The 24703-nt window shown below is 41.5% G+C and overlaps 2 protein-coding genes across 4 annotated transcripts in view; both read right to left on the reverse strand.

Annotated features, from left to right (window-relative positions):
• Positions 1-1497: 1497 nt before the first annotated feature.
• gpr37a (G protein-coupled receptor 37a) lies at positions 1498-9995 on the reverse strand. Its single transcript, XM_020078516.2, has 3 exons — positions 9099-9995; positions 6768-8814; positions 1498-3232 (listed from the first exon to the last, which is right to left on the reverse strand). Exons 2-3 carry the CDS (start codon positions 7719-7721, stop codon positions 2405-2407), a joined length of 1782 nt encoding a protein of 593 aa, XP_019934075.2. The 5' UTR covers positions 7722-8814; positions 9099-9995; the 3' UTR covers positions 1498-2404.
• A 176-nt stretch (positions 9996-10171) lies between these two features.
• Positions 10172-24703, reverse strand: part of pot1 (protection of telomeres 1 homolog) — a 66164-nt gene continuing 51632 nt past the window's right edge. For 2 of the 3 annotated variants that reach the window (XM_069528517.1, XM_069528518.1), the window contains exons 11-20: positions 19546-19727; positions 19119-19231; positions 17312-17338; positions 15623-15779; positions 14929-15137; positions 14623-14758; positions 12738-12820; positions 12058-12152; positions 10912-11017; positions 10172-10439 (exon numbers count right to left, since the gene is read on the reverse strand). In XM_069528517.1, the coding sequence (XP_069384618.1) occupies positions 10297-10439; positions 10912-11017; positions 12058-12152; positions 12738-12820; positions 14623-14758; positions 14929-15137; positions 15623-15779; positions 17312-17338; positions 19119-19231; positions 19546-19727 (1251 nt within the window). In that variant the 3' untranslated portion in view covers positions 10172-10296. The remainder of the gene's footprint in view (positions 10440-10911; positions 11018-12057; positions 12153-12737; positions 12821-14622; positions 14759-14928; positions 15138-15622; positions 15780-17311; positions 17339-19118; positions 19232-19545; positions 19728-24703) is intronic. The other variant, XM_069528519.1, reaches the window with a different exon arrangement.

A 24703-nucleotide genomic window follows, 5' to 3' on the forward strand; every position in this document is an offset into this window, starting at 1 on the left:
TTCTTTCATTGACTGTGGCTGCCTGATGGAGGTTCAGCTGTTTGTTGGGCTGACTGTAACCTGTTGTGTTGGGTCTGAACCATACAAACAATGGCGGTTGTGTCCTCTGGATGGACAGCAACATTAACTCTCTGTTTCTTTTCTTGTTTGGGTTCATATGTTTCCTCCTCATCTTCTTCCGCAAGCAAATAGGACTCGACCCAAACTAGCTTTGCTAAACTTGAGGATAAACTTTACAATTCTGGCTCCACATCTTTGGCTCTTAGCATCAAAACTGTCCAACTGTATATTGTGGCTGTGCTGCAGCCTCTGGTTACAGCAGCAGGATTTTAGTGCCTGATGACGATAACAGACGGAGCTATTGAAGGTTCAAGTGAAACTCCAAAATGTAATTTTTTCCCCATCGACATTTTTATGGGTCTCAGATCTGTGGCCTGGAGCAGCAGGAAAATTAATAATTAAGGGTTCATTATGTTCAAAATGTATTTTATAAAAGTCAGAAGTTAGAAGCCTGTGAATGTTACAACTTAAAAAAAGAAAAGTTAACTACAGCTTCTACAGTACAGTTTGGTCAATCCAGTCATTTAGCTTGAAATCCTGCTGCAGACAACTAATGATTATATAGTTGAGGATCTGACTTAATACTCTAAAGTTTAATTCTGGGGTCACGTTTCTGCTTTTTGTCCATACATGGCCACAGCAGCAAAGACTCATGGGTATTGTAGTATTTTGAGGCAACACCAAATCAAAATGCATTATTTATTAAAAAACTGGTGCCTCTAACATGGTTTATCCAGGAGAGTCTCAGTAAAAATAAAACTGAAATGAGAACGGTAGAAACAGTTCTCGTTCATAACTCATAATTATTCATTTATGTGCCTGGTGCTGAAACCAGCTTCTGCTAGCGAGGGCCACAGTGCTGGCAAGCTAGCTGCTAACAGCCAGTTAGTGAACAGAAAAATCTGCAACAGTACCAAGTACTAACTGTGTTACACTGATATAATATATAATGAATATTGCTGATTTGTTTTAATTTGAGCCTTTAGCAACACTGGCAATCAGTCACTGTTGCTACCAGTTTTTTCGGGACTATTGTAGTTCTTATAAATAGCCTATGGCCTATTTTGTAGTTTACAACTCGGACGTGAACAGTTTTTCCCACTTGGCTACTCGTACTATAATCCGATTTATATGACATTGAACGTGAGTGTGGCATCAACCCTATTCAAGTGGTTTGCTAGCAGTGGGAGTTTGTGTTTAAATGTTGAACATGTTTACTCTGCTCATGTGAGCGAATCCAGAACTTGAAGCAACTACTCCACAGTAACATGTGTCACCTACAGCCTAGTTCTGGATTAGGTGACATGAGTTACAAAGTCATTTTAACAAATTACATGTTAGTTCCAATTCTTTCAAATTTGAGTTGTGACGGTGCTCCTTTCTTTCTGCCTAGTTAAATAATTAAACTCTTTAAATGCACACAACGGTTAAAAAAACTCTATTTTGAAATATCTTTTAATCCAAGTGACACTTTTCAAGTGGCAAACAAACCTGAAACATTACAGACTAGTGAAGTGCAGTTTTCTGTGAAGAACAAAATACTCACAAACTGATTCACAGGAACATCAGCTAACACAACACAGCGTGTACAGACATTTCTGTTACTGTTAATCCCTCTGAAATCACACAGTGACAGAAAAGACAATAAGCAACTACAGATGCTGATAGCAGCTGTCTTTTCAATACAACAATTAAAGATAACACTTTATTTTATCACCTATTTTATTTCCCTAAAGTTTCCTGAAAAGAACGCCCCAGTTCATGCAGGGAAAATAGTGACAATGTTCGATTTGTACAAACCCAATGAATCGACTCAAAGTATAATTGCCATTTTAGAACTGAAAGTTCAGAGTCTGCATCACAGGGATGAAAAATAAATTAATATTTACTTGGGTTTACATGGAGCAACAGCTGCTTATAATTCCAACACAACTAACTAAACTGACTAAAATAATTTCCATTTTTCCACAGAAACTGTTGAGACATGTCCGACCCATGACATAAAAATATGGGACATAATAAATGATCAGTGTCCAACAAAACAGTGACTACAGAAAATAAGTGCAGATTGAGTAAAAATAATTGGGAGTTAATTTAAGAAACTAAACAAATAAATGCTATGATTTAATACTGTGCTTCTCTCATATAAACTCTGTAAACAGTGAGTGGACAGACAACAATGCTCTCTGTCTGTGAATAAAATGTGAAATGTGTTTAAAAATGTGGGTCGATCCCAGGAATCTGCAGCTTGATATGTCAGAACATCGACCAATCAAAGCCATAATCAGATCACAGGAATCCAGAACCAGCTCCGCTTAACACTGCTGATCTTTGACCTTTGTCCTCAGCAGTGTGTCCCCACAGCTGCATAGCTAGCGGAGGTGGACGCCTCTCTGCGGATGGTGCTGAATGGTGAGAGCTCCAGCTCGGTGGTGTTGCACTCGTTGTCGGTGTCGCTCGTGGCGGCGGCCTTGGGCGAGCTGCACTCGTCACAGCAGCAGCAGCAGCAGTCCAGGAAGGCTTTGGTAAACGGCCGGCAAAGGCAGAACAGTAGCACCGGCGTCACAGCTGACTTACAGAAGAGCAGCAGCTGGCTGACCAGATGCAGGATGTCGAGGGCTCTCCTGGGAACGCTAGCCGCCATGTAAACGCTGATGATGTTGCAGATGTTCTCCGGGATGATGCAAAAGCCGTAGAGGATGGCCAACGCCACCACAGCACAGTTCATCTGGCTTTCGAGCTGGATCTGTTTCTTGCTGCCGCGGATGCAGGCCCGCTCGGCGTGGCGGATCTTGCGAGCAGTGAGGAGCGAGCTGCAGATGGTGAACAGCGTTGGCAGACAGAAGTAGCAGCCAAAGTACCACCAGAGTCGTGCTCCATCATAGGTGAGACCCAGGACGTATAGAGTGTCTGGGAGCTCGGTGGAGATTCGGACCACGCAACGCTCGCATGGTGTCACGTCGGGGGGATCGCCGTCCTCAGTGACCAGCTGTCGTATTAGCAGCTCGGGTAACGCCAGCAGCAGAGCGCCCACCCATATGACGGCGAGCTTGGCTGTGGTGGACGCCCAGTTCTCAATCATCTCATAGTACATCTGTACATTGGTGGCGGCTCGGAACCGATCGATGCACAGGGCACACAACGTGAAGGTCGTGACCCCGAGAGATGCCACCTGGGAACAGAAGAAAACTCTGGTTACACTGAGGGAAATCACCCAAGAGAGAACAATTCTCTGTGTTAGCAGAAACAACCGGAGACAATCTTGGAGACAGCATTATTACATGAGTGCTGAGTGCTCATGGGTTACCACACCCATCTGTAAACTTTTGATCTCAGCTATACACCTGTGTGTATATCACTGGGGCAGTTCCTGCAGACTTACTCTACAACTATAACTACTACTTGTGTAACCATGATGTATAACCACCCCAAAAACACATCTTCATCTTAAAAGGCAATCATTTATATTTAGAAAAGTTGTTTTTCGATTCCATAATATGACTGTTCAAACAGATTTAGGGTCCCACAAACTACCTGGAACACACAGACACACAACGTGAAAATAAAACCAGCTACACTGTTGTTGAAGGTAATTAAAGAATGAAAATATAAAGCTATCATGTTCACCTAATTAATTATGAGATGAACATCAGAATGCAGTCAATAACACAACAATGAGAGAGAAGGCTATAATATATGCAAGTAAGGAAAAGAAAATGGTCATATGTATGATAATGTCCCAAATCACTGTGGCTCTAACTGAGTTGGTGCAATAGACCAAGTGGAACACTTTGGTCTGCTGAGGAATCCTCAGAGCTGACTGAGCTGTTTTGTTCCACTTTTTATCTCGACAATTTATTCTTTAACCAGAAAGATTCTGCAGTCACTGATCAGTCTCTTCCCTATAACCTGATTTTTTTTTTACATCATTATGTTGAATGCACAGTTAAGTATTTGGTAGTGTTATGAGTATTTGGTAGTGTTGTGAGTATTTGGTAGTGTTGTGAGTATTTGGTAATGTGTTCTTTTTTTCCAGCACATCTGTTATTTAATTGATTATTATTATTATGATCATATTAAAGAACACTCAATCTTACATTAAAACAAATCCATCAATAGAGGTTTTTAGAAAAGAATAAATAGTTTAGAGTGACAGTGGATGACATCAGTAAATATCAGTGAAGTCATGTAGGTCATCGTCTCAGACAAAGAGCTGCTGCTGCTAAGAAGCTTAAACTCAGTAAACACGTCCTTTTGTTTTCAGAAGCTTTTCCCTCATCACAACCAGCAGCAAACACATCGAGCTGCTGCCGACGTTCACACGTCAGTCAGCCAGCTGATTTAAGTCAGCGTTGTCAGCTTCAGCTCAACAACAACAACCACGCTGAGATGACAAGCTGCAGTGGGCACATGCACTACATGGCCAAATCTAAGTGGATAATTGCAGCAACTGTCAAACATGGGATTCCAAAAGCCTCTACTCTCCGTGCTTCAGGTTTTTAAAGCAGATCTTGTTGAACTGCGCTTTTATTGAAGTCCAACACTAACATTGCAGATCAGGTCTGTCTCACACCCTGAGAGGAAAATGTTTCTTTACGGACCTGAATTGGTGCACACACATGGACTCTGTTATTTAGAAACAAGAAACAGATAATGGGAAACACACTAAACAAGAAAAAATTGTCCCAGGTAAAATAATAAAGCGTCTGTGGAAAAAAAAACCCTAATGATCTGCTCTTAGACCCCTTTGCTCCGTTTACTTGCATGAAGAGAGTCCAGTGATCAGAGAGGGAGCGGGGAAGTGGGGTGGGGGGGTCCATGCTGCTAATCTCAGTCTGGTAAGCAGGTGTTGTCTTGTTTTCAGCAGCCTGATGTGACACTGATCAGATTAAACAACCTTCACACGAGGAGACATTAAACCCAGAGAGTAAACCAAGAGTGTAAACCCTGAGTGTAAACCCTGAGTGTAAACCCCGAGTGTAAACCCCGAGTGTAAACCCAGAGAGTAAAGCCTGAGTGCTGTCTGGAGCTGCTCTGATGTGACCTGACCTCTGCATCAGAGGACATCTCCCTGTTTAACATGCACCCAGTGACATCACAGTACTTTGTTGGAAGGATGAGACACAATCTGAACTCATTTAGCTTTAATACATGTGGAATAAACTATGAAATAAACAAAGACTTCACCTCCATCTGATTCTGTTCAAGACTCATAGTTATGATTTAAACTTGTCTGATCATCATGGTTAAAGTTATCTTTAGATAGAGCTGGTTCAGATTTGCCTTAATTGGACCTGCTCTAAATTATGCTGCCATAGGTCTAGATTGTTGGAGGACACACACATGGAGCTTCTCTCTCCTCCTCTTCCTCTTCATCACATTAATGTCTCATCAATATATACAGAATCCTCATCCTCAGAGTTCTTGTGCTTTACGGCTGCAGAGACAGGATCGTGGTGGCAGTTCATCGTGAATTATGATTACAACTAGATAGCTCAGATTTACAATATGCCTACTAACATATATTATACTGACCATACCTCTATCAATACAATTGCCAGTTCCCTTCGTCCCTGTGAGACAAACCTCTCCATTTATGTTAGACGCTTTACTTTTTCATCAAAGTTGTATGTGAAGGAATTTTTGATTTCAGCTCCTCACATCCAAACACAGCACATCTGCTATTTGTTTACTGTTAGTAGAACAGAGCCCGTCACATTCCACGCATATTCTCTTCTCTCCTGGACCCAAGGCCAGGTTATGGATAGAAGGTAAACTAGGATTCAATTGTAATGTCAAGGCCCAGGGACTTTCATCTCTAAATCTAAGGTCCTAAACAAAGAGGCTCCAACTCCTCTCCTCATCAGAGCAGAGGTAGAGAGGCAAGACACAGGCACACAACACGATTTCGATAAGTGTGCTTTAGGTTTAAGTCTCCAATAAGATGCAAATACATACAGGTAGACAGTGACAGTATCTTTAGCCTTCTATAGACATGGTACAATGGGGGATGTGAGGTGGGGAGGGCGGAGATAAGTTGGGATGCTGAGTGACACATCTTCTGACTTTATGGTAACAACTGCTCATGTTACTCTGTTCATGTTGGTATTGTTTCACCTTCTGGTCTCCTTGATGCATCAAGTCAACACTAAACTCCTCTGTGTAAGAATTACACACTGCTTCCTGAAAACTTACATCACATTGGAAATAACATATTTAAAAAAAAAATGATTTCGTTTTGCTGTTACATGCTGCATCTATTGCATTTCTGTCTGTCCTGGGAGAGGGATCCCTCACATGTGACTCTCTGAAGGTCTCTATGTTTCCCCAGTGAACAGGACTGATTTGGTAGTTTTTAATTACTCTTGTTGAGGGTTAAGGGCCGAGGACGATGCCCCCTCCTTCAGTGGTTCCCAAACTAAGGGCCGCAGAAGGAGGGTCATAATATGATTTCCAGAAATCAAATACAATTCAACAATACAATAAAGATAATTCAAAATGGCATGTTCTTAACCAGTATTGTTACAAAAGCTAAGAACTACTACTTTCTGTGTCTCCCTGTTACAACACCACAGGAAACAGCAAGTGCATGTAGATGTATGTCCTTCAAACCTCTGATCAGTTCAATCATCAGACCTGATCTCACATAACAGACAGAAACACACCTCATGAGCGCCCTCACATCACCCTCACACCCCCTCTCTCACCTCCAGGTACGGGATGATCCTGCACGAGAACTCTCCCAGCAGCCAGTTCTTGGTGAGCTCGTGAAACACCACGAGCGGCAGGCAGAAGAAGATGATGACGAAGTCCCAGAGCGCGAGGTTGGCCAGCAGCGAGTTGGAGATGCTCCTCATGTAGTAGTTGTGGCACACGATGCACATGACCGACACGTTCCCGATGATCCCCACGCTGAAGATGACCACGGCGAGGATCATGACCACGTACGCGCCGTAGGACTCCGCGGTGACCGGGAAGAACGGATTCTTCACCTGCTTGCGCCTGGTCCGCGTGTCCACCGGTACGAGCGGCGTGGGGTCGGGAAGGTCCGGCAGAGAGTACTCCTCCTCCTCATAGTCGCTGGTGTTGAGTCCGAAGGGCGCCTCGGTCTCCTGCTCCTGCGCCATGGCCACTGGCAGAGCCTCCCCTGCGCCAGCGGCTTCGTCCTGCAGCGGGTCGCTTGGCTTCTCACTGCCGGGGTCAGCGCTCCGCCTCTGTCGCCGGTTGTGTCCGGTGCTCGCAGGGAGGCAGATGAGTCCATGTCGGGTTTGTTTCTCAAGTTCTCCAGACTTGCATTCACCTGTCCGCGGTCCACCGATTTTGTTTCCATCCGCGCGTAAAGTTTCCTCTCTGGGTGCAAGACGGACTCCATTTTTCGGGTCACTTTTACGCACAGCGCGCCGGTGTCTCTCTGTCCCCTGAAGCTCAGAGAACGACCTGTTTACACTCTCCAGCCACGAAGCCTGCGCACTCGCACCGCGCGTCCCCCCTCTATCCACCGCACCGACTGTGCGCCATTCCCGACTCGGCGCATTCCTGTCAGCGGCGGTGGATTCATAATGAGGACTGAAAGTCGTCTTTGTTTTGAGCCCGTGGAGTTGACTCGCCACGGCCTCGCTACACAGCCACAAACACAGTAACCTCAGGGGTGGAAGCGGCATCGTGTGGTTCCGTCTAACCCGTGAGATGAAACCGTGAGAACCCAAACGATCCGTCCATCTCTGGTCTCCTGACACGAAAAGTTCAGTTTACCTTCTTTAGTCACGAGAACAGCTTTCACCGAGTCTCTGGTCGCGTAAGACTGTGGAACCTGGCGTCGGGTTCAGGTGCGTCCGGGAACAGTTCCAGTCTGGAGGCATCACCAAAGAGACCCAACCCCGGAGCAGAGCAGTGTCCTCAGAGCAGACTGGAAACAGTTAACCAGCTCATGTGCTCCGCAGCATTAGATGGAGATGGGGGGGTGGACAGTTCCCCCCCCTGCGTTAAGGAGAGTTTATCCAAGACGAGCCACACTGGAGCGCCTGGAGAGACGCACCCGGAGGAGACGCGGAGCTCTGCCTGGGAGGCAGGAGAGGATCCGAGGGGAGGGGGAGGGGATGGATAGAGGAGGGGGCCAGTCATCTGTCAAGCTTATTCTGATCCGATATTAAACTTTACAAAAAACACTGAACCACAGCATGCGTGGGATGATCACTGTACAGTATAAATACAATTATTAAAATCAATTAAGTTTCATCATTAACAGCGGCCCTCAAGTTCTCTTCAGGGGATTAACTTCCTTCAGCCATTTGCAGCGTGGACTTTTGTGTAATGTAATATACGCTGTAAATAATTAAGGAACTGAATTTCCTTTTCCTATAAATGTATTGATTTATTATTATTATTATGCTATACATTACAAACAATATTGAACTGACTAATTGTTAAATGTTCCATTTTCTCATAAAACACAAACTCATTCACATGTTGCAGGAATATTTAAAACAATAGAATATTCCTGCACAAAGTCCCTGGGATCTGTGTAGAATCCAAGTGAACACTCGTTTTGAATTATTTGACTTTTCGTTTTCCTGCTTCACCTCTACAGTGTGAGACTGGGGAAATGTGAGCTCCAGTGAAGACATTCTGTCAGTTTCCATGGAACTGGAGGAAAACTCACTGCATCCTTCTGTCAGAGCAGATATTTACATGTGTGGTCTGCCATCCAGTGCAAAAAGTGGGTATTACACCAACACCCTGCTGCTGTGAAATGATCTGCAACAACAAAACGGTGAGAGAATATTAAAAGTCATATTATTATCAGACAGATTTTACATCTCATACAAAGCATTTGTTTTCATGTTTTGGTGTAATAATTTTTGGGCACTGCTGTAATTTCATGAGTCATTGTTTTTATGTCTATTTGTTCCTGTATAGTTCTATTTTATTATATTCTTCTTTCCCCCATTGGGATCAATACAGGATTGTTTTATCTAATCTTGATCTGTAGCAGTGGACATTTCTGAATTCCCTGTCTTTGTCTTTTGTCTTACACATACTTGGAGCTCTGGTGTTCAGCACCTGGTTCGGTGTAAATGTTGCTGTTTGCTCTCCCTGGTTCTGGGCAGCAGTGATTGCTCCTGTCCAACATTAGGTCTGTGGGGAACAAGGAAAGATGACAACAGAATGAGACATAGGTGATCTTTGGTCAGACAAGCTTCCTGCTTTAAGAGACTATAATAAGACATGAGTCAATACAAACTTCAATTAAACAAGTGAACAAGGAAAGGACAACTATTTCATTCTTTTTTTGGTTCATCCCATTTGTTGTATTTTGGACCCAGGTAAGAATCAACACAAGTCTTTGACAAAGGTGCATCGTGTTGTCAGTTGACCAGCAGATGGCAGAGCAGCACCACTGGTCACCTCTGGAAAGTTCTCTGAAGATGAAGTGACAGTTAGTATAGAAAGTGAACACTTACCTTAAACCTCTCACTGCAGAAAAGGTCTGATCCACCAGAGCTGAATCTGTCCTTCTATACCGTGCAGTGAAGTCAGGAAGTCATATTATATACACTCTGTCCACCCACTCAAGGTGTAATAATCCATCCATTATCTATACCACTTAGACATTGAGGGCTGCGAGACATTGGCTAAAAAGGGGGAGGGGGTACACCCTGGACAGGTCACCAGCGTATTGCATGGCCCACATACATAGACAAACAGCCATTCACACTGACACCTATAAGGACAATTTAGAGTCTCCACTTAACCCAACCCCAGTCTGCATGTTTTTGGACAGACGCTAGAGTATCTCTCTCACAGACAGAGGAGAACATGCAAACAGAAGGACCCTTGGGAACCATCTTGCTGTGAGGCGACAGTGAAAATTAAAATTACAAATGCAGCATTTGAAAGACACACATTGCTGAAATTCAAATATACACCTCAACTCTAAACTTTCAGTTTTTTAAACCATATTTAAATTGTGCAAAATATCTGTTTACTTCAACTGAACAGAACTCACTGGCTGATTGTTTGCTTCCAAATGCATTTCAAGTCACTGTTTAGTCTTTTATTTTGAAAGAGTCATTAAAGTTCTGTCACATGTCAGTCAGCAGGTTTCTAAAAGTTTGAGACAACATTTTATTTACATATTTATTTATACAGTATATAAATACAAATATAACACAGAGGAGGTGACAGCGTTTTTCCTGCAGGACACTGGTTTGACGGTGACCCCCGACCTGCAGGGACTCAGGCGGGGTCAGGTTCAGACCGTGTGGGGGAGGAGGGTCTGGCGACGGTGGTGTGGCAGATCTGGTAACAGGTTTGGTTCTGTCCCTCGTCATTCGTGGTTCGGTACGCTGTCAGACACAAATTGAGCCAAGGGCGCCCACCTGATGACACACAAACACAAAACTCAGCTACAGCACACAACACTAACATCTGTAAAAAACACAAAAACACTTTCCAGCCAGACGCTGCGTTATTACTGTTAAAGATTCAGATCAGAGGTTCTGGAACAACGTGCCCAAGGGAAATATGGCAGACTGAGTCAGTAGCTTCTTTTAAATCAAAATCTGAAATGTACTTTTATTGTACTGCATTCACATATTTTGTCTTTTCATTGCTTTATTCCTGTGTTTTTATATTTATTATGAGTTTAGCTTGAAATGCAATATATTATCATTATTATTCAGTTCAGAATAAAAGCTGCTGCTGTTCATTCTGGTTAGGGTCCTTGTTAACCCACAGAAATGATGCGTGACAAGTAATCAGATGTTACGACTGTGTGTGAAGCTGCTGTTAAAAGTTTTACACCTTTAAACCATAGACTGAATATAAATTCTGAGAGTTTGACAGAGGTACCTGCACTGCCCCCTGGTGGACAAAGGGCATCCATGGTTTGATGGATACTTTTCTGAGCCTCCTGATTGGCTGCTGCTTCCTCCGCTGTCACACTGAAGAACAACTCCTAATAGACATGAGAACAGATGAGCAAAAGTGAACCAGTCCGACCATTAGCACACATGATCGTTTGTTAACGTTTAGTATCACCGTCTCTTTTGGTCACAACTTGTTTGTATTCTTATTCTTGTAGTCTCAATTCCCAAATTCTCCTACATTTTGTACAGCGAGTATGACTCGTCAGATTCAACGATTATACCTTCACATATGTGTGGAAATGATGTGCATAAACATGAGGAATGCCACCTGTTTGTATTTGAGGGAGAGTGTCAAAGAATAATAAATTAGTATAATTAATACGATATAAGGCAACACTTCTGGCCCCATGAAGTGTTCATTCATAAACATGACATTAAAGAGTAAACCGCACTACGGTTGTATGCCTCCGCCAACCAGTGCGGTTTCAGTGTGTCTATTCATTTTTGTCCATATGCGGTCACTTTGACTTTTGACTACTGGAATGTAATCACTTTATCAGTGGATCCAAGCGAAAACTGATCAAAAGTTGAATAAATTCTCTCAAACAGTCTTCAGATATATTCAAAAGACCGAAAACACGTTTTTTGAGGCCACTCTGACCTTCATACCAGCAAGTTAACTCAAAATACGATTGGTGAATGAGACAAGTTCTCCAAAATTCATTTCTTGCATAGGACCCATTGTGACTTCTCTGATCCAAAAGTTTCTCAAAGTTTTTAATGATGGAAACTTTTCTTTTCTCTGAATTCCTGACTGAATTTGAATATAGCCTGTGTCGTCAGTAAGAATGGATGTCTGGTTCCTACACGGCTGCAACTCATCATTACTTAACTATTCTTCTTCTTTTGTTTCATCTGCTGTTCTGTGAACCTTCGCTTAATTTTAGAAAACTTTAGAACACAGCAGGCGACATATTACAGACGGAACATGGACACAAACTGTAATAAAACGCTTATGTGACACATTTGAGTTAGTTCAGAAAGAGCATTTTTGCCAGGAGAACTTTCCCCCTTCTCCTTGTGATGTGATTCAGAGTGTGCAGGATGTTTAATGAGATCTGAAACTCACGGCGTCTCTCCACAGGAAGACCTCAAGCGTGTCAGTGGCGTCCTGCAGCTCGAGCTTCATCAGCAGCACGTACTGGAGCAGCTGGACACCAAGAGCTGCAGAGAAGGAGACCATAGACATTAACACGGTGTGATTTATTTCAGAGAGAGAGCTGCAGCTCTTACAGACCTGAGATCAGCCAGGAGCCGTGTAACTTTACAATCCTGCTGAATCGGGGAAAACAGTCAAATGACACAAATATAAAACTCAGAGTGAGGGTGAAAAAAGGGTCACACACATTAATCCTGTGAATCTTGTGAATCCTGCGGATATGAGCTGTGACTGTACGATAACGTCTCAGGGTTGCACTTAACAAGCATTTTTATTCATTATTAATAAATAGTGGCATCTTTAAATGTCTTGTTATGTCTGCACAGACCAAAACTCAAAGGTATTCGGTTTACAATGATATAAAACAGAGGAGCTGAAAATCCTCTCATAAAGGAACTGCAACCAGAGAATGGATTGTGTTGCTGTTTCAATTTCTGTTGATCGATTTCTGAATCTTCTGTGCACAACGTTTCCTTTGGTAAAAGTTACAATAATTGAAGAGAGAACAAACTGAAAAGACAACATTGGCCTGACTGTGAACGAGGGCTGCTTCCTGTGTGTCCAGAGATTCCAACCAAACTCTGTCTCACCTTCTGCAACGATCTTCTCATCGATCACCTCGACTCCTTCAGCACGCGGCTCCCTCACTGCCGCCTCAGAGCACCGCTTACACCTGGAACACAGACAGGAACTAATGACGAATGAGCTGGAGACCTTTCAGGCCTCTGCATCGTCTCTGGTTCACAGAAGAACCTTTAATTTGACTTTAGAACAAACTTTATCTTAACAACCTGCAGCTCAGTTTGTCACATCATAAGATATCTTCTCTTTGTGATGAGGCTGTTTCCATAAACTGATTTCTCCAAGGTCAAGAATAAACTTTCAATGTCTACTCCTGAACGTGGAAGAAAAGTCACCATGTGCTCAGAAAACTGAGCACTGGGAGGAGTCTGTGACCTGAAAGCTGCTCAACAACTACTATAAGTAACTGTCGGTGCGTTTCACACTGACACAGAATTCACCTTTAAAAAGCAAACAAACTTGAACCTTTCCGTTTGTGTGTTCCCGAATGGGAAATTCACGAGAACACTTCTCAAGTTGGAACCACAAACTGGAAAGTCAGTGAATGTTTTTCTTACATGAGTTGCAGAGCAGTCATTGCTTATAAACCAGAAAACCTTATTTTACAATCAGATTTAGATAGTAGCCTGGTAATGTAGGCTTGTTAAATGTTACGCTTGTTTCATTTGCAAACTGCATGTCCATCTCTCACAAGCTCAAACACAAACCTGTTTAGCCAATACAGACTTCACAATACAACAGTCATGCGTTTTAAATAATGTGTGTGTCTGTCACATCTGATCCTTTCTCTGAGCTCTTCGTCATTGTGAAAGATGTGTCCAGATGTTGTTTAAACACTCTTCACACATGAATACATTACATATTGTTTTCAGCAGCCATATTATTTCTTTTTTCCACATTTCAACTTCAAACCAAACAAACACACCAAAGTCACAGCTCAGGAGATGGGAGCTTCAGAGGAGCAAGTGAATACAGTGACTTGCTGTTTTGAGTCAGTGGAAACTGATCGACTGACAAGTGAAGTCAGTAGCTCAGTATGACACTTAATTTAAGGCTCATCGTTAACAGTTATTTACACCTACGCAGGCAGGTGTCTAATGAGTGTTCTCTCTGCTTGTTACAAGATGATCTGCTTGTGCATCGAGTGATGCCTTTTTATCCAACAAGATTCAAGTGCACCTGAGTCAAAGAGACCAAGAGACAAAGTACAACTGCTCTGAACCACGCACCCGTGTCAGTGACCTTTTTCCCACAGTGAGGCTAACAAAAGTGGATTTAGACACTTTGGACACAAATGCACTTCATGAACTTCAGTCTTAATGTGTGTTATTATTATTATTTATCTTGGTCCAAACTACTTGTTGTGTTTCTGCCACACAATTAATCACAGATCATTTTATCTGATTACACAGATCTTGAGTCAATAGTCCACACGAAGGCAACTGCAGTCAGTGTGATCACAAACAGTGAGTCATGCACAGGAACTGCAGGTAGGCTAAGATGACATAGCTCCAGAGGTTCATAATGTACTGAGCCGAGGTGGGGAGTAACAACATACAAATACTTTACTTCAGTACTTTTCTATTGCCTAAATTTTAACACACATATCAGCACTTTCTACTCCTTACATATCAAACTGGCTTTTGATTCTAAATAAATTCTGAATATTTAAAGGGGTCCCTATCAACAATGTCTGTAAATGTGTCGATGCTGATGTTCTACGTAAACATTGAATACAACACATTTATCTTTAATGGAGTTTTTAACTCAAAAAATATAAATATCGATCATCTTCAACAAGAAAAAAAGAAAGATGGCTGACATAGCTTCTCATTAATAATTTGTTTACCAGTGGAAACTAAATAAAACAAATGTCATTGAAATGTCTCTGACCCGTAATATCTCTTTCTGCCCCTGAACAGGAAAGGTGCAGACATGTCAAGCAGAGCGAGGTGATCGCCTGACGACCTCACGGGGATGATGTTCTGGTACCCGGCCGTAAGTCGACATGTTTCCTCCAGAGTCGAACCTGTAAAACACCATGTCTGTCACCAGGTGCACCTGCTTTTGGATTAAAACCTGACTGTCCTGTGGGTTTTTCTGGTTTTGATGGCAGCAAAAAAAAAAAGATTGAATATCAACTGTTGTTTATGTAGTCCAAACTTAGGCAAATAAAAATACTTGATGATTCAATGATACCACTGAGGAAGATGAGCTCTTTGGTTTTGCCCTCAGACACGAGCTGGGCTGACAGGTGAACACTCAGAGATCGGTTCTGAGATTCCGCAGACCCTGCGGGGACGTCAACCTTCCCAGAGAACATCCACGGTGGGGGAGTGCAGGATCCAGAGTCCCTGGAAGCCTTCGAAAAGAGACCAGCTACCAGATCATCATCTGGGACATCCAGCCTGAGAGCAGAGTGCAGAATCACAGGGAAATCAGACATTTTAAAAATTGAATAATCCTCACTGATATTTTTGCTGCATGCAAATGTTCACACAGGAATGAGAGGTAGAAAGAAGGAAAGGTAAATTAACACAAATGTAACAATTTTTAATTCATATGAATTATTTGGTGGCACAGTTGGATCTGTATGTTTACTTTGAAACTGAAAAGTGTTGCTCTGCCACCATGCTAAGAAGAGAAAAAGGTTTGTATATTTAAATATTTGATAAACCTCAAAACCTTTGGAACATAAGTTCTGACTATCACAAATGTCTACATGTTTGTGCTGTGTATTAAAATGAATGTTACTGTTTCAACTGACTGAGCAGAGCTGCACCAGTGGATCAGTGAAAAAGAGCTTTTTAAATGGCTGCATATGCTCAAGAAAACAATTGAATGATACTGTGATAGTCAGAGTGTGTGTATGTGTGTGTGTGTTTGTGCATACATAGACGTGCACTTGCTGCAGTAGAGTTTCAGAGCCTGGTGAAGTCTGTGCGGCTCGTAGGATCTCAGCTGGACTGTGACGTGGTGAATTTGACCTGGATCAGATCGCTTCAGCTCGGACAGCGTCACTGGCTGCAAGTTGTGACTGCAGCTTCTCTCTGACCAGAGCACAATCAAACATCCAGTAAAAAGACATATAGACACAAACAGAGTGAAACTCATCACCCTTTGAAGTTTGTCATGAAGTTTTTGACGCCATGTGGAAACGCAGCCTGTAACGACGGCACATGTTACACTTCTGAGACAAACATGTTTGAGGCGAACCATAGCCTGTGGAGGCCGCCATGTTTTTTTTACTGTAAAACCTTTTGAGTTTTCATGACAAATGAAGTTCACCACGTTCTCTTCCATGTTTGGAAGGGGAGGGTGAAATGAGGAGTGTTCAGCAGTATACTTATACGACTTTGGAAATCAACATTGAAAAACATTTTTGCTGATGAACCATTCAGGTGACTCAACATTGTATCTCATTATATACTGTAGACTGACTATGTGAATTATTGCATTGTTTGAAGTGCTGCTACTAAAACTTAATTCCAGAGAGGTTGAATTAACTGACACAGAGACACAAACTGACTCAGCCAACGTCTCTGACCCACAACAGTTTGGATTTTTGATATGATTTGTTTGAAATAACGCCACAATATCAACACTGATCACCACATAATGATCGATACTTTTCTTAAATCTGTCGAATCTTTCTTCATACCTGCACAGTCGTTCATAATTCAACTGTTGTATTGACAACACACACCCACACACGCACTCAACACAAACAAACAGTGTCATTGAAAACATGTGTTAACTCAGATTGGGTAAAAACAAAATAATTTGTAAACGTGGTTAATTTGTGGAGAGGCGGAGGAGATGGCGGAGCACACTAGGTTTGCCTCGATTTGGTTAGCAGTGCAGTGATCAAGGATGTAGTGATCGACCGTTTAAATGGATGAAAAAGCTTGGGACAGAATCCTTCCTATAAAATGCTGTTCAGTTATGATATATATTATAATTATACTCCTCTCTTTCCACTGTATAAGTATTCCTGATCTCCAGGAGTTGCACACAGCAGCACAGAGGCAAACAGACTTCAACAACGTGCTGCTTGTTGAACACAATGCTCTCAGGTATGGAATCAAATATGTATTATACTTCACTGTGTGTCCATGTGTTTACTTCTCGTGTCATTTTGAATTGTTCCACCATGTTTTTCGCTTCCTTGTGTTGTGTGGTGTGTAAGATTATAACTGCTTGAGTTGTTTTGTATTAGGGAGTGCTGCATACAAGATTTGGCTTATTCCTCCCTATCTATGCTCTGCTATTGAATGTCTAGAATATTGAATTTGTTACGCATCATTAAAGTCTTTAAAATCTTTAAGCGCTGAGAACAACTGTGTACACACAGATAAAATGTTACAAGTGCAGTTTACTATCAGTGCATTGAGCTACACAGACTATTAATGAGTCTGCAGAGGAGGTGGGCACTTTAAAAATATTCTAAACTGAGAGAAAAACACAATAAGTGACATTTGATCTGATTAAATATAAACAAACCACTTATCCTCAAGAGCTTCTCATACATTCTCCATTAGTTGAGTGCGACATGTTGAGCGTCTGCATTGTTGTTTCTTACCTGTGCTGCACTCCGCTCTCTCACCATCTGAAAACACAGACAAACCAAAAAGGACTTAACTAGACACAAATATACAAAGCAATAAACAATGAGCCGCATTGACTGTAAAAACAAATTATCCTCTGATCTTCATGGAAGGCTTAAAACAAGGAAGAGTGACTCTGCTGGTTACAATTTCTAAAGTAAAGAGTAAAATAAGATGAATATTAAAATATTCTTTTACATCAAGGATGTAATATTCACAGCAGGTTAAGGCAAAAATATATAGAAGCAAGCAAAGGATATAATCATTCTAAAAGTAGATCACTGTGAATCTGAGATGTGAAAAAGATAACAATAATAAAACTAGACTGTGTCTTCTCAGAGTTACACAACAACAACAGACCTGAGGCCTGCAGGTCTGGACACAGAGCTTTTTTTAATATAGAGGAGATTTTAAACCTGTAGCTGTTTGTGTCTGTGTGGAAACCTTCAGTTTCTAGTTTGGACTTTGTTTTATCCCAAGTGTGGCCTCTTAGAAGACGTGGCTAATGGATGCAGTACATCCATCCTTTATTCCACCCATCTCTCCATCCATCCTTTCTTCAGCAGAGAGACAGGTTGTCTCTTGTCTCCTGCTTAACCTCCTCAGCTGCTGCACATCAGGCTGTTTTCTGGCTGCTGGCAAAGATGCTTTTCATTTCATCAAAGACTTTTGAGCAGCCACTACTCTCATTCTTTCATCTTTTTATTTCAGTCACGCAGTAAACATATTTAGGTTTTTCTTCCAGTCATCTGTAAGAAGACACTATGAAAGAGGATCATTGAAGAAAACTAGCATGTTAGCAGCCATGCTGCCAGATCTGTGAGGTTGTACGGCTACACCGGTGCTTTGGGCTAACTGTGATTGTAATAGAGCTCAGCAGTGTGGTTCCAGAAGTAAAAAACAATGAATGATTATAAGCCATAACATTGTTACCATCCAATGCAGACCTGCTACCAGATTCTATATTTTCCTATAAAGCCACGTCTGTATAATATCAAATGTTTTATATTTTTTCAGCTTTTGTACCAAGTATAAAGTTAATCAATTATAACAAAAATGAGATGGGACAGTCATGATAGTAACTTTTAGCCCATTTTAGCCAGTAACATCACAGAGAAAGAGATTTCTGCTTTGTCACAAGAGTTTTCAAGGGGTGTTTTGAGAGAGACAGAAGCTGCATTCAGACATGCACAGAACTCTAGAGATTCTCCGAACTTTCTCCAAAGGTGGTGCATAAGTGTACGTAAATGTCCAAGTGAGAGCCTCCAGATTAACTGCAGACTTTCTCAGCCTGGCCCCATAGTATAAAGTCTGTGGAAAGCTGAGAGAATCTGATGTGAGAAGACAGCAGGGGATCTACCGCTGTAAAAAAAAAAGAAAAGAAAAGAAATATCTCCCGGTGAAAAAAAGCGAAGCCGCACACGTAGAAGACACCGACCAAGATTCCAAGAGAGTTTGTGATGATAGGAGCTGACACCCGTGTGTGTCTGTGTCTTCACGTGATTAGCAGCAGAATTAAAAGTTACTTCCTGCCTCTGCCTGCTGCACCTGGCTGCTCCATCTCTCGCCTGCTGTTTGTCCCATTGCTTTGTGCATGTGTAAAAAGCAAACTGCAGATAAGGTCTGGACCCAATTCTCAGGACTTTATCCCCAGGTCATGTCTAAAATGGCCACAAAATGCTGAGTGATAAAAACTACACTTTATATGTGACTGTGTTGTATTGAGATACTGCTTCATGATGGAAAGAAATGGACATGACCCATATATCCCTGCATCTGTACCTATGCAGTGCTGTGTCAAACCTAAAGACTCCGGTGGAGTGCTCCAGATTTCCAATAGCTCCGTGTCGTTCAGTGAATCCTCATCTCTGTCGCTTGGGAAGGCTTCAAGGGCTCTACACATACATAATGAAGAAGAAACAAATTATTTCATGTTATGGGAGCACCACTCACATTCCAGTAAACTGAATCAAATATCGCCATTAAAAATGGGTTTGAATCAGTAAATATTTTCTTTATTATCTTATTATATTTTAAACCCAGAGCTTTAAACATACTTTTTGAAACTATAGTCAAACAAATCTTTTCTTCAATAATTGCTAATAGTGCATCCTGCTAAATTTGACAACTTGCACACTGTATGAAGTTGTTTTCTACAATGACTTTATTTTTAGCTTTAATAAAATATATATGAATATAAAATATGTACTTCTTCAGCTCCTGCACGTCAGTACTGTTTTCTGGAAGGACCCGAATCCCCCTTCCGTACGCCGTCCCTCCATGCAGATGAAAAGCCAGGTGATCGACCTCCTCATGGCTGCTGGTGAGGCCAGGTACCTTACTGGATCCTGAAATCGCTCGCAGGTTGTAGATCCTCAAAAAGGCTCCGGGCTGATGGGACAAACAAGAAAGACAAAATAAATCTACCAAAAAGTTAAGAAACCGATCTGAGAGTTCATGTTTTGCTCTTAAAAAAATTGTATTGCCTAAAACATCAAGTTAAAGTTAATTCAATGTGCATTATGACATAATGGAGTATTATTTCAACCCAGGTTTACAAAGCACTTCCCAAATTGTCTATCAATCAATCAGCACAGCTGCCATGTAAGGTGCCAGTAGCCATCAGCAACAATTTGCGGCTCAGTGTCTCGCTCACTGATCCTGACGTGTCCCCACATTAACCGCAGATCGAACCTCTAACCCTGCGTTTAATGGAGCACCTGCTCAAACCCCCCCGACGCCGCCACCACAGTGAGACACAACAGATGACTCTGTGTTTCAGTGTTTCCAGACTGTTGCAAAGGTAATGGAGGAAAACACTTTTTATTGTGATAAACTGTTTATACGAGTACACCAAACTTTCATGAAGTTGGAGGACGTTTGAGAAAGAGATTTTTTGTTTTAATTTTGAGGAGAGAGAACAAACTGTCAAAACAACCCAAGGATTTTGCTTCTCATTTGTCTCGAATGTCTCCTTTTTCTCTCACTCGGGTCGGATCCTTTTGCCTTATTTCCTCCCATGTTAGATGATAGGAGGAGCTGTGTGGAGAAGATGCAAAGTGAAAGGAAATGAGACGACCTTTCCTCCGACTGAAGCAACTGAAGTCTGTTTCTGGTGAAGTGAGCTGGATCGGTCTGCAGGTGTTAAGAGCTTGTTGTGCATTGTAGTTTTTATTTGCACAGATAATGTGAGGTGAGTAATTATGATGCAGCAGTGCAGTGATGGCCTCAAATTACATAAGTGAATCTAAATTAAATAAACATTTACATTCATTAAAAATGTAAAATGTATTTGTATTGTGAACAGATCCTTTAAACCAGTTTGTCTGCCTCGACAATGAATGCCAACAAGGCTTTACAGTTTTTCAATTAATTACGTTTGAATTAATGATTATCTTTGTAAATATATTCTGTAATTATCCAGTTTATGATTGAATATGTATGATAATTTGTAGAAATAATTATTGGTGTATTGTTCTGATGGAAACTGGAAATCATTGAAATGTATCTTGTGTCAAAATCTCCTGTTTCCCTGATACACAGGGATTTTCAACAAGACAGAAACTAAAATAAAAACAATAATCTTCGGGGTGATTCATGCAAGTTATTAACAATCATTAATCAGACCGCTAATCACACCGCTTCACTACATGAAACATATTAAGCTCATCATTTGAATTTGACTTATTACTTGAAAAGCTTAATATGTTCTAATTTTGAGAAAACACATAACTTTCGTAATACTTTGCTGTAGCTCCTCTTTTCAGCCTCTGTCTTTGGTCCTGTCTGATACCCCCTCCCATTAAAACCCAGTCTGCTCCCATTGGCCAGTGTCTCTGCACTGTGTCTAGGCGTGCATATGCATGACATCATGTTATATGACATCAGAATTACCATGACAGGGGCTCCCCTGTACTGTGGACTTGGGGCTTTTTGACTTTGAAGAACTTTACATATGAAAAACCTGCATAACAACCTGCATGGAAAGAAAAACATAAAAAATGTATCTCCATTAAAACCATTATGAAGTTTCATGATGGGGTCTGGAAACAAAATGACTACAGATGGATGGAGATACCGATTGTTATATCGAGCCCGATATATGCCAGGGGATGAAAATTGTGACTGAATCATACAGTAAATGAGCCAGAAGGGAGCATAAAGACATAACAAGGGACAGTGCACTTGTAATTACAGTTTAAATACACCTTACACCCCCACACTTTGGAGCCCCATGTATGTGAAAAACCAAACCAGCAGCTCCTGACATCAGCTCCTCTCTGACACAGGGAGAGCAACTGAACATGCCTCATACAGATTTGTCCCAAAATTCCATCACACTGCTGCAGGTGTTCCTATGTTTCTGCAGGGCCATATGAACTTCATCAGGTTTCTATGAATCAGCAGATGGCGATGTTGCATCAAACTTACGGTCAGTGCAGTGACAATGAATCAGAGGCTGCTCAAAGGACTTGGTTTCGAGGTTTTGTCATTTTCATTATTTTTTTCTGTCATCTCTCCGTCACGACAAGCCTGCAGCTGAGAGAAATCTGTTCTCACTCTCATCATCAGTGAACGCTTCACTGAACTGTCAGAGGGACTCACTCTGTTCACTGAGGCCTTCATATTGTTTTTACATGGCAGGGTTTAGTCAATACGAGCCACAGATATACACATATATATGACCTTTAATTGCATTATGGCTGGAGAGCAGCGGAATGTCTCAGAGAGTGAATCCTCTATAAGCTGCGGCTTCTTGTAAATCAATTTTCTCAGTTTACCGTGTTGAACTTTGAGTCAGTGTCAGAGTGGATTAACTAACTGAGCTGCTGAGGTCTGTGCTTCTCCTGCAGTCCACATAAAAATCAGCGAAATGAACTGGGAGGACTGGAGAGCCGCAAACACTCCCATGGAAGCTTTTTATTATCTGGAATTATCCTTTAAACTGGAAACATTTCCACATACATCCATTGTAAGAGGAGAGAGAGGCTCTGCCCTTCCAGTGAGTTCAGTGACTGAAAAAAAAGAAATTGACCTGGTTTTACTTCCCCTCTGTGCCGTGATCTGAGAACAGAATATGAATCAATGGAAAGAACAATGACAGATCGCCAGGTTATTTAGACAAAGAAAAGAACATTTCTAGATTTGATCATAGCTCCTCAACTCAAATGAAATGTTACTGTTGCTCAAGCCATTTTCAGACATGAAGTCCAGACAATGAGCTGCAGACTCTTCCATCCTGAGATATTTGGAAAGTGTGTATGTATGTATCATTTTTTAGGTGCTGCACAACAAATTTGTCCAAGGACAACAAAGCTTTCTAATTCTAATTTGATTTCATTTTTCTTTTTAGTTTTGCCTTTGTTACATGTTGGAAACGTCATCAACAACATGCCTACTCAATCGAAGTGAATTCTCCAGAGAATCCCCTGCTGTTTTCTCACATGGGCCTGGGGCATGTCCAGAGCCTGATATTTAATGATTCGTGTTCCAATATGTATATACGTAAGTGAGTATAAACACAAGAACTGACATTATCTATGGGTAGCACACATCCAAATGAGTTGAACATTTCTAAACTCAAACAACTAAACACAAATATTGGCAAAACATGTTCCAAAAAGGAGGGGGAAAAAGAAAAGTCAAGAATGACAGGAAATGAAGCAGCCTCAAATGTTAGTCAGCCACTCCACCACTCAGCCGCACACACACATAAATCCCTTTTCATTTAAAAACATCCAACCCTGACTACTCAATCCAGTCAAAAGACAGGAGGATTTTGGTCACACAAGATTTAAATATTTGGACCATTGAAGGGAAAAATCTGATTAATAACCTCTTTATTCTCATTTAAACTAGAATTACTGAATTATGGTTGTATGCTTCTGCATCCAAAGAAAAGTTTTGGTCATATTTGAAAAAATTCTCTCTTTTGTAAGATAAATTCTTCACCTTTTGATATTGTGTATGACCCAAGCTATGTTTCACAGATGGTCGAAATGAGAGGTCTTAAGGCCTTTACAAAAATCATTTACATTAGATGTTTTATGTTTAGTGTCCAAAGATGCCATCCTGTCTGTGGTGTTGTGATAAGGTGAACCTCTCCACTCATGAGGATAATGGGCAATTTGACTTGACTTATAGTGACCTACATTGCTATCTGTTCCCCCCATCTAGTATAATACTGAAATGCTTCTCTTGGACTTTAAGGATTTTGGTTTGGTTAGAAACCTTTCTGTTAACAGATCCATGTTGTCAAAAACTCAAGGACGACTGAGGCTCATCAAGTGAATTCTTTAAATCATCCCTTTAAACACTGATTAAAGAGAATAGAGTTGTAGAGGAACAGACTTGGGAGCGATGGTCTGTTAGGGTGAGCCTTCAGCCTAGTGCGTAGCCTGACTTCCGTTTCTTCTCCCTCTGCCTAAACAGAGGCTTTCCCAGCCTGACGGAAATCGGTGACAGACTGAGAATAGTTTATGAAAAAAGCCAATTTTCTCCCTGATTGTCTCATTTGCTGTTGTAGGTCATAACAAGGCAGCAATATTAAAATAAGACTGTTTCATAGCCTGTCAAGAACTCCTTGTAGGGGCTTTAATTTCTTCAAGTGCTTTCATTTTAGTTTTCTCCATCTTCAGCTGGCCTTTCCAAATACATGGGGAAATATTCTAATTGAATATGAATCATTAAATCTGCAAATCTCACTGCGGCAGGAATGCACTGTGATTACTTGCCAGTCTGGCTGTGTTTTCACAGAGCTACACAAGAGTTTAGCTGAATTCATGTTTTGAGTTTGGGTACACAGGTGTAGGGAGAACAGAGAGAGTGACTAATGCTTAAAGATGGTGAAAAAACACCAGAGGACAGACGACAGGGGAAAATAACGGTGGTGCCATGTGGTGTTGGCTCTACCCAAGCGTGATTATAGTGAACAGACATTCAGCCATGAGAAGCAGCTTTAAATCAGAACATGACTCATCTGACCAGGGGATCTATGTATGTTAAAAAGTAGAGTCGCTTTCTGAGGATAATTTTGTAGAAAAGAAATTGGAGCTGCAGTTCTTACAACACCTTTGTTTTGAGTGATTTGTAACACAAGCTGGGAAGACCATTAAACACAGCTTCCTACTGTTTTTATAGTGAGTGGACATGACATAAGAGACACAATGGACTCCCAGGTCTCCATGTACAGACAGTTACAGATTCCCTGGTGTTCAGACGGTTTCTGTCATCAATTCACCTACAAAGTTTATGAAATTGTGCTTGAAATGTCAACTCTGCTTCAAGACAATAACAGACTCTCAGATGTCTACATAGAGACAATAATATACTATACCAGATGTCCACACATGGAGGTCTGTTCCAGA

The sequence above is a fragment of the Paralichthys olivaceus genome, chromosome 7 (assembly GCF_024713975.1).
Source record: "Paralichthys olivaceus isolate ysfri-2021 chromosome 7, ASM2471397v2, whole genome shotgun sequence".
NCBI lineage: Eukaryota > Metazoa > Chordata > Actinopteri > Pleuronectiformes > Paralichthyidae > Paralichthys > Paralichthys olivaceus.

Bases quoted from the DNA above. Each gene is read 5' to 3' on its own strand.
- gpr37a (XM_020078516.2), bottom strand. From the start codon at position 7,721: ATGCCGCTTCCACCCCTGAGGTTACTGTGTTTGTGGCTGTGTAGCGAG. The intron at 3,233-6,767 runs GTGAGAGAGGGG...TTCTGTTCCCAG, and splicing joins GGATCATCCCGTACCTGGAG to GTGGCATCTCTCGGGGTCAC.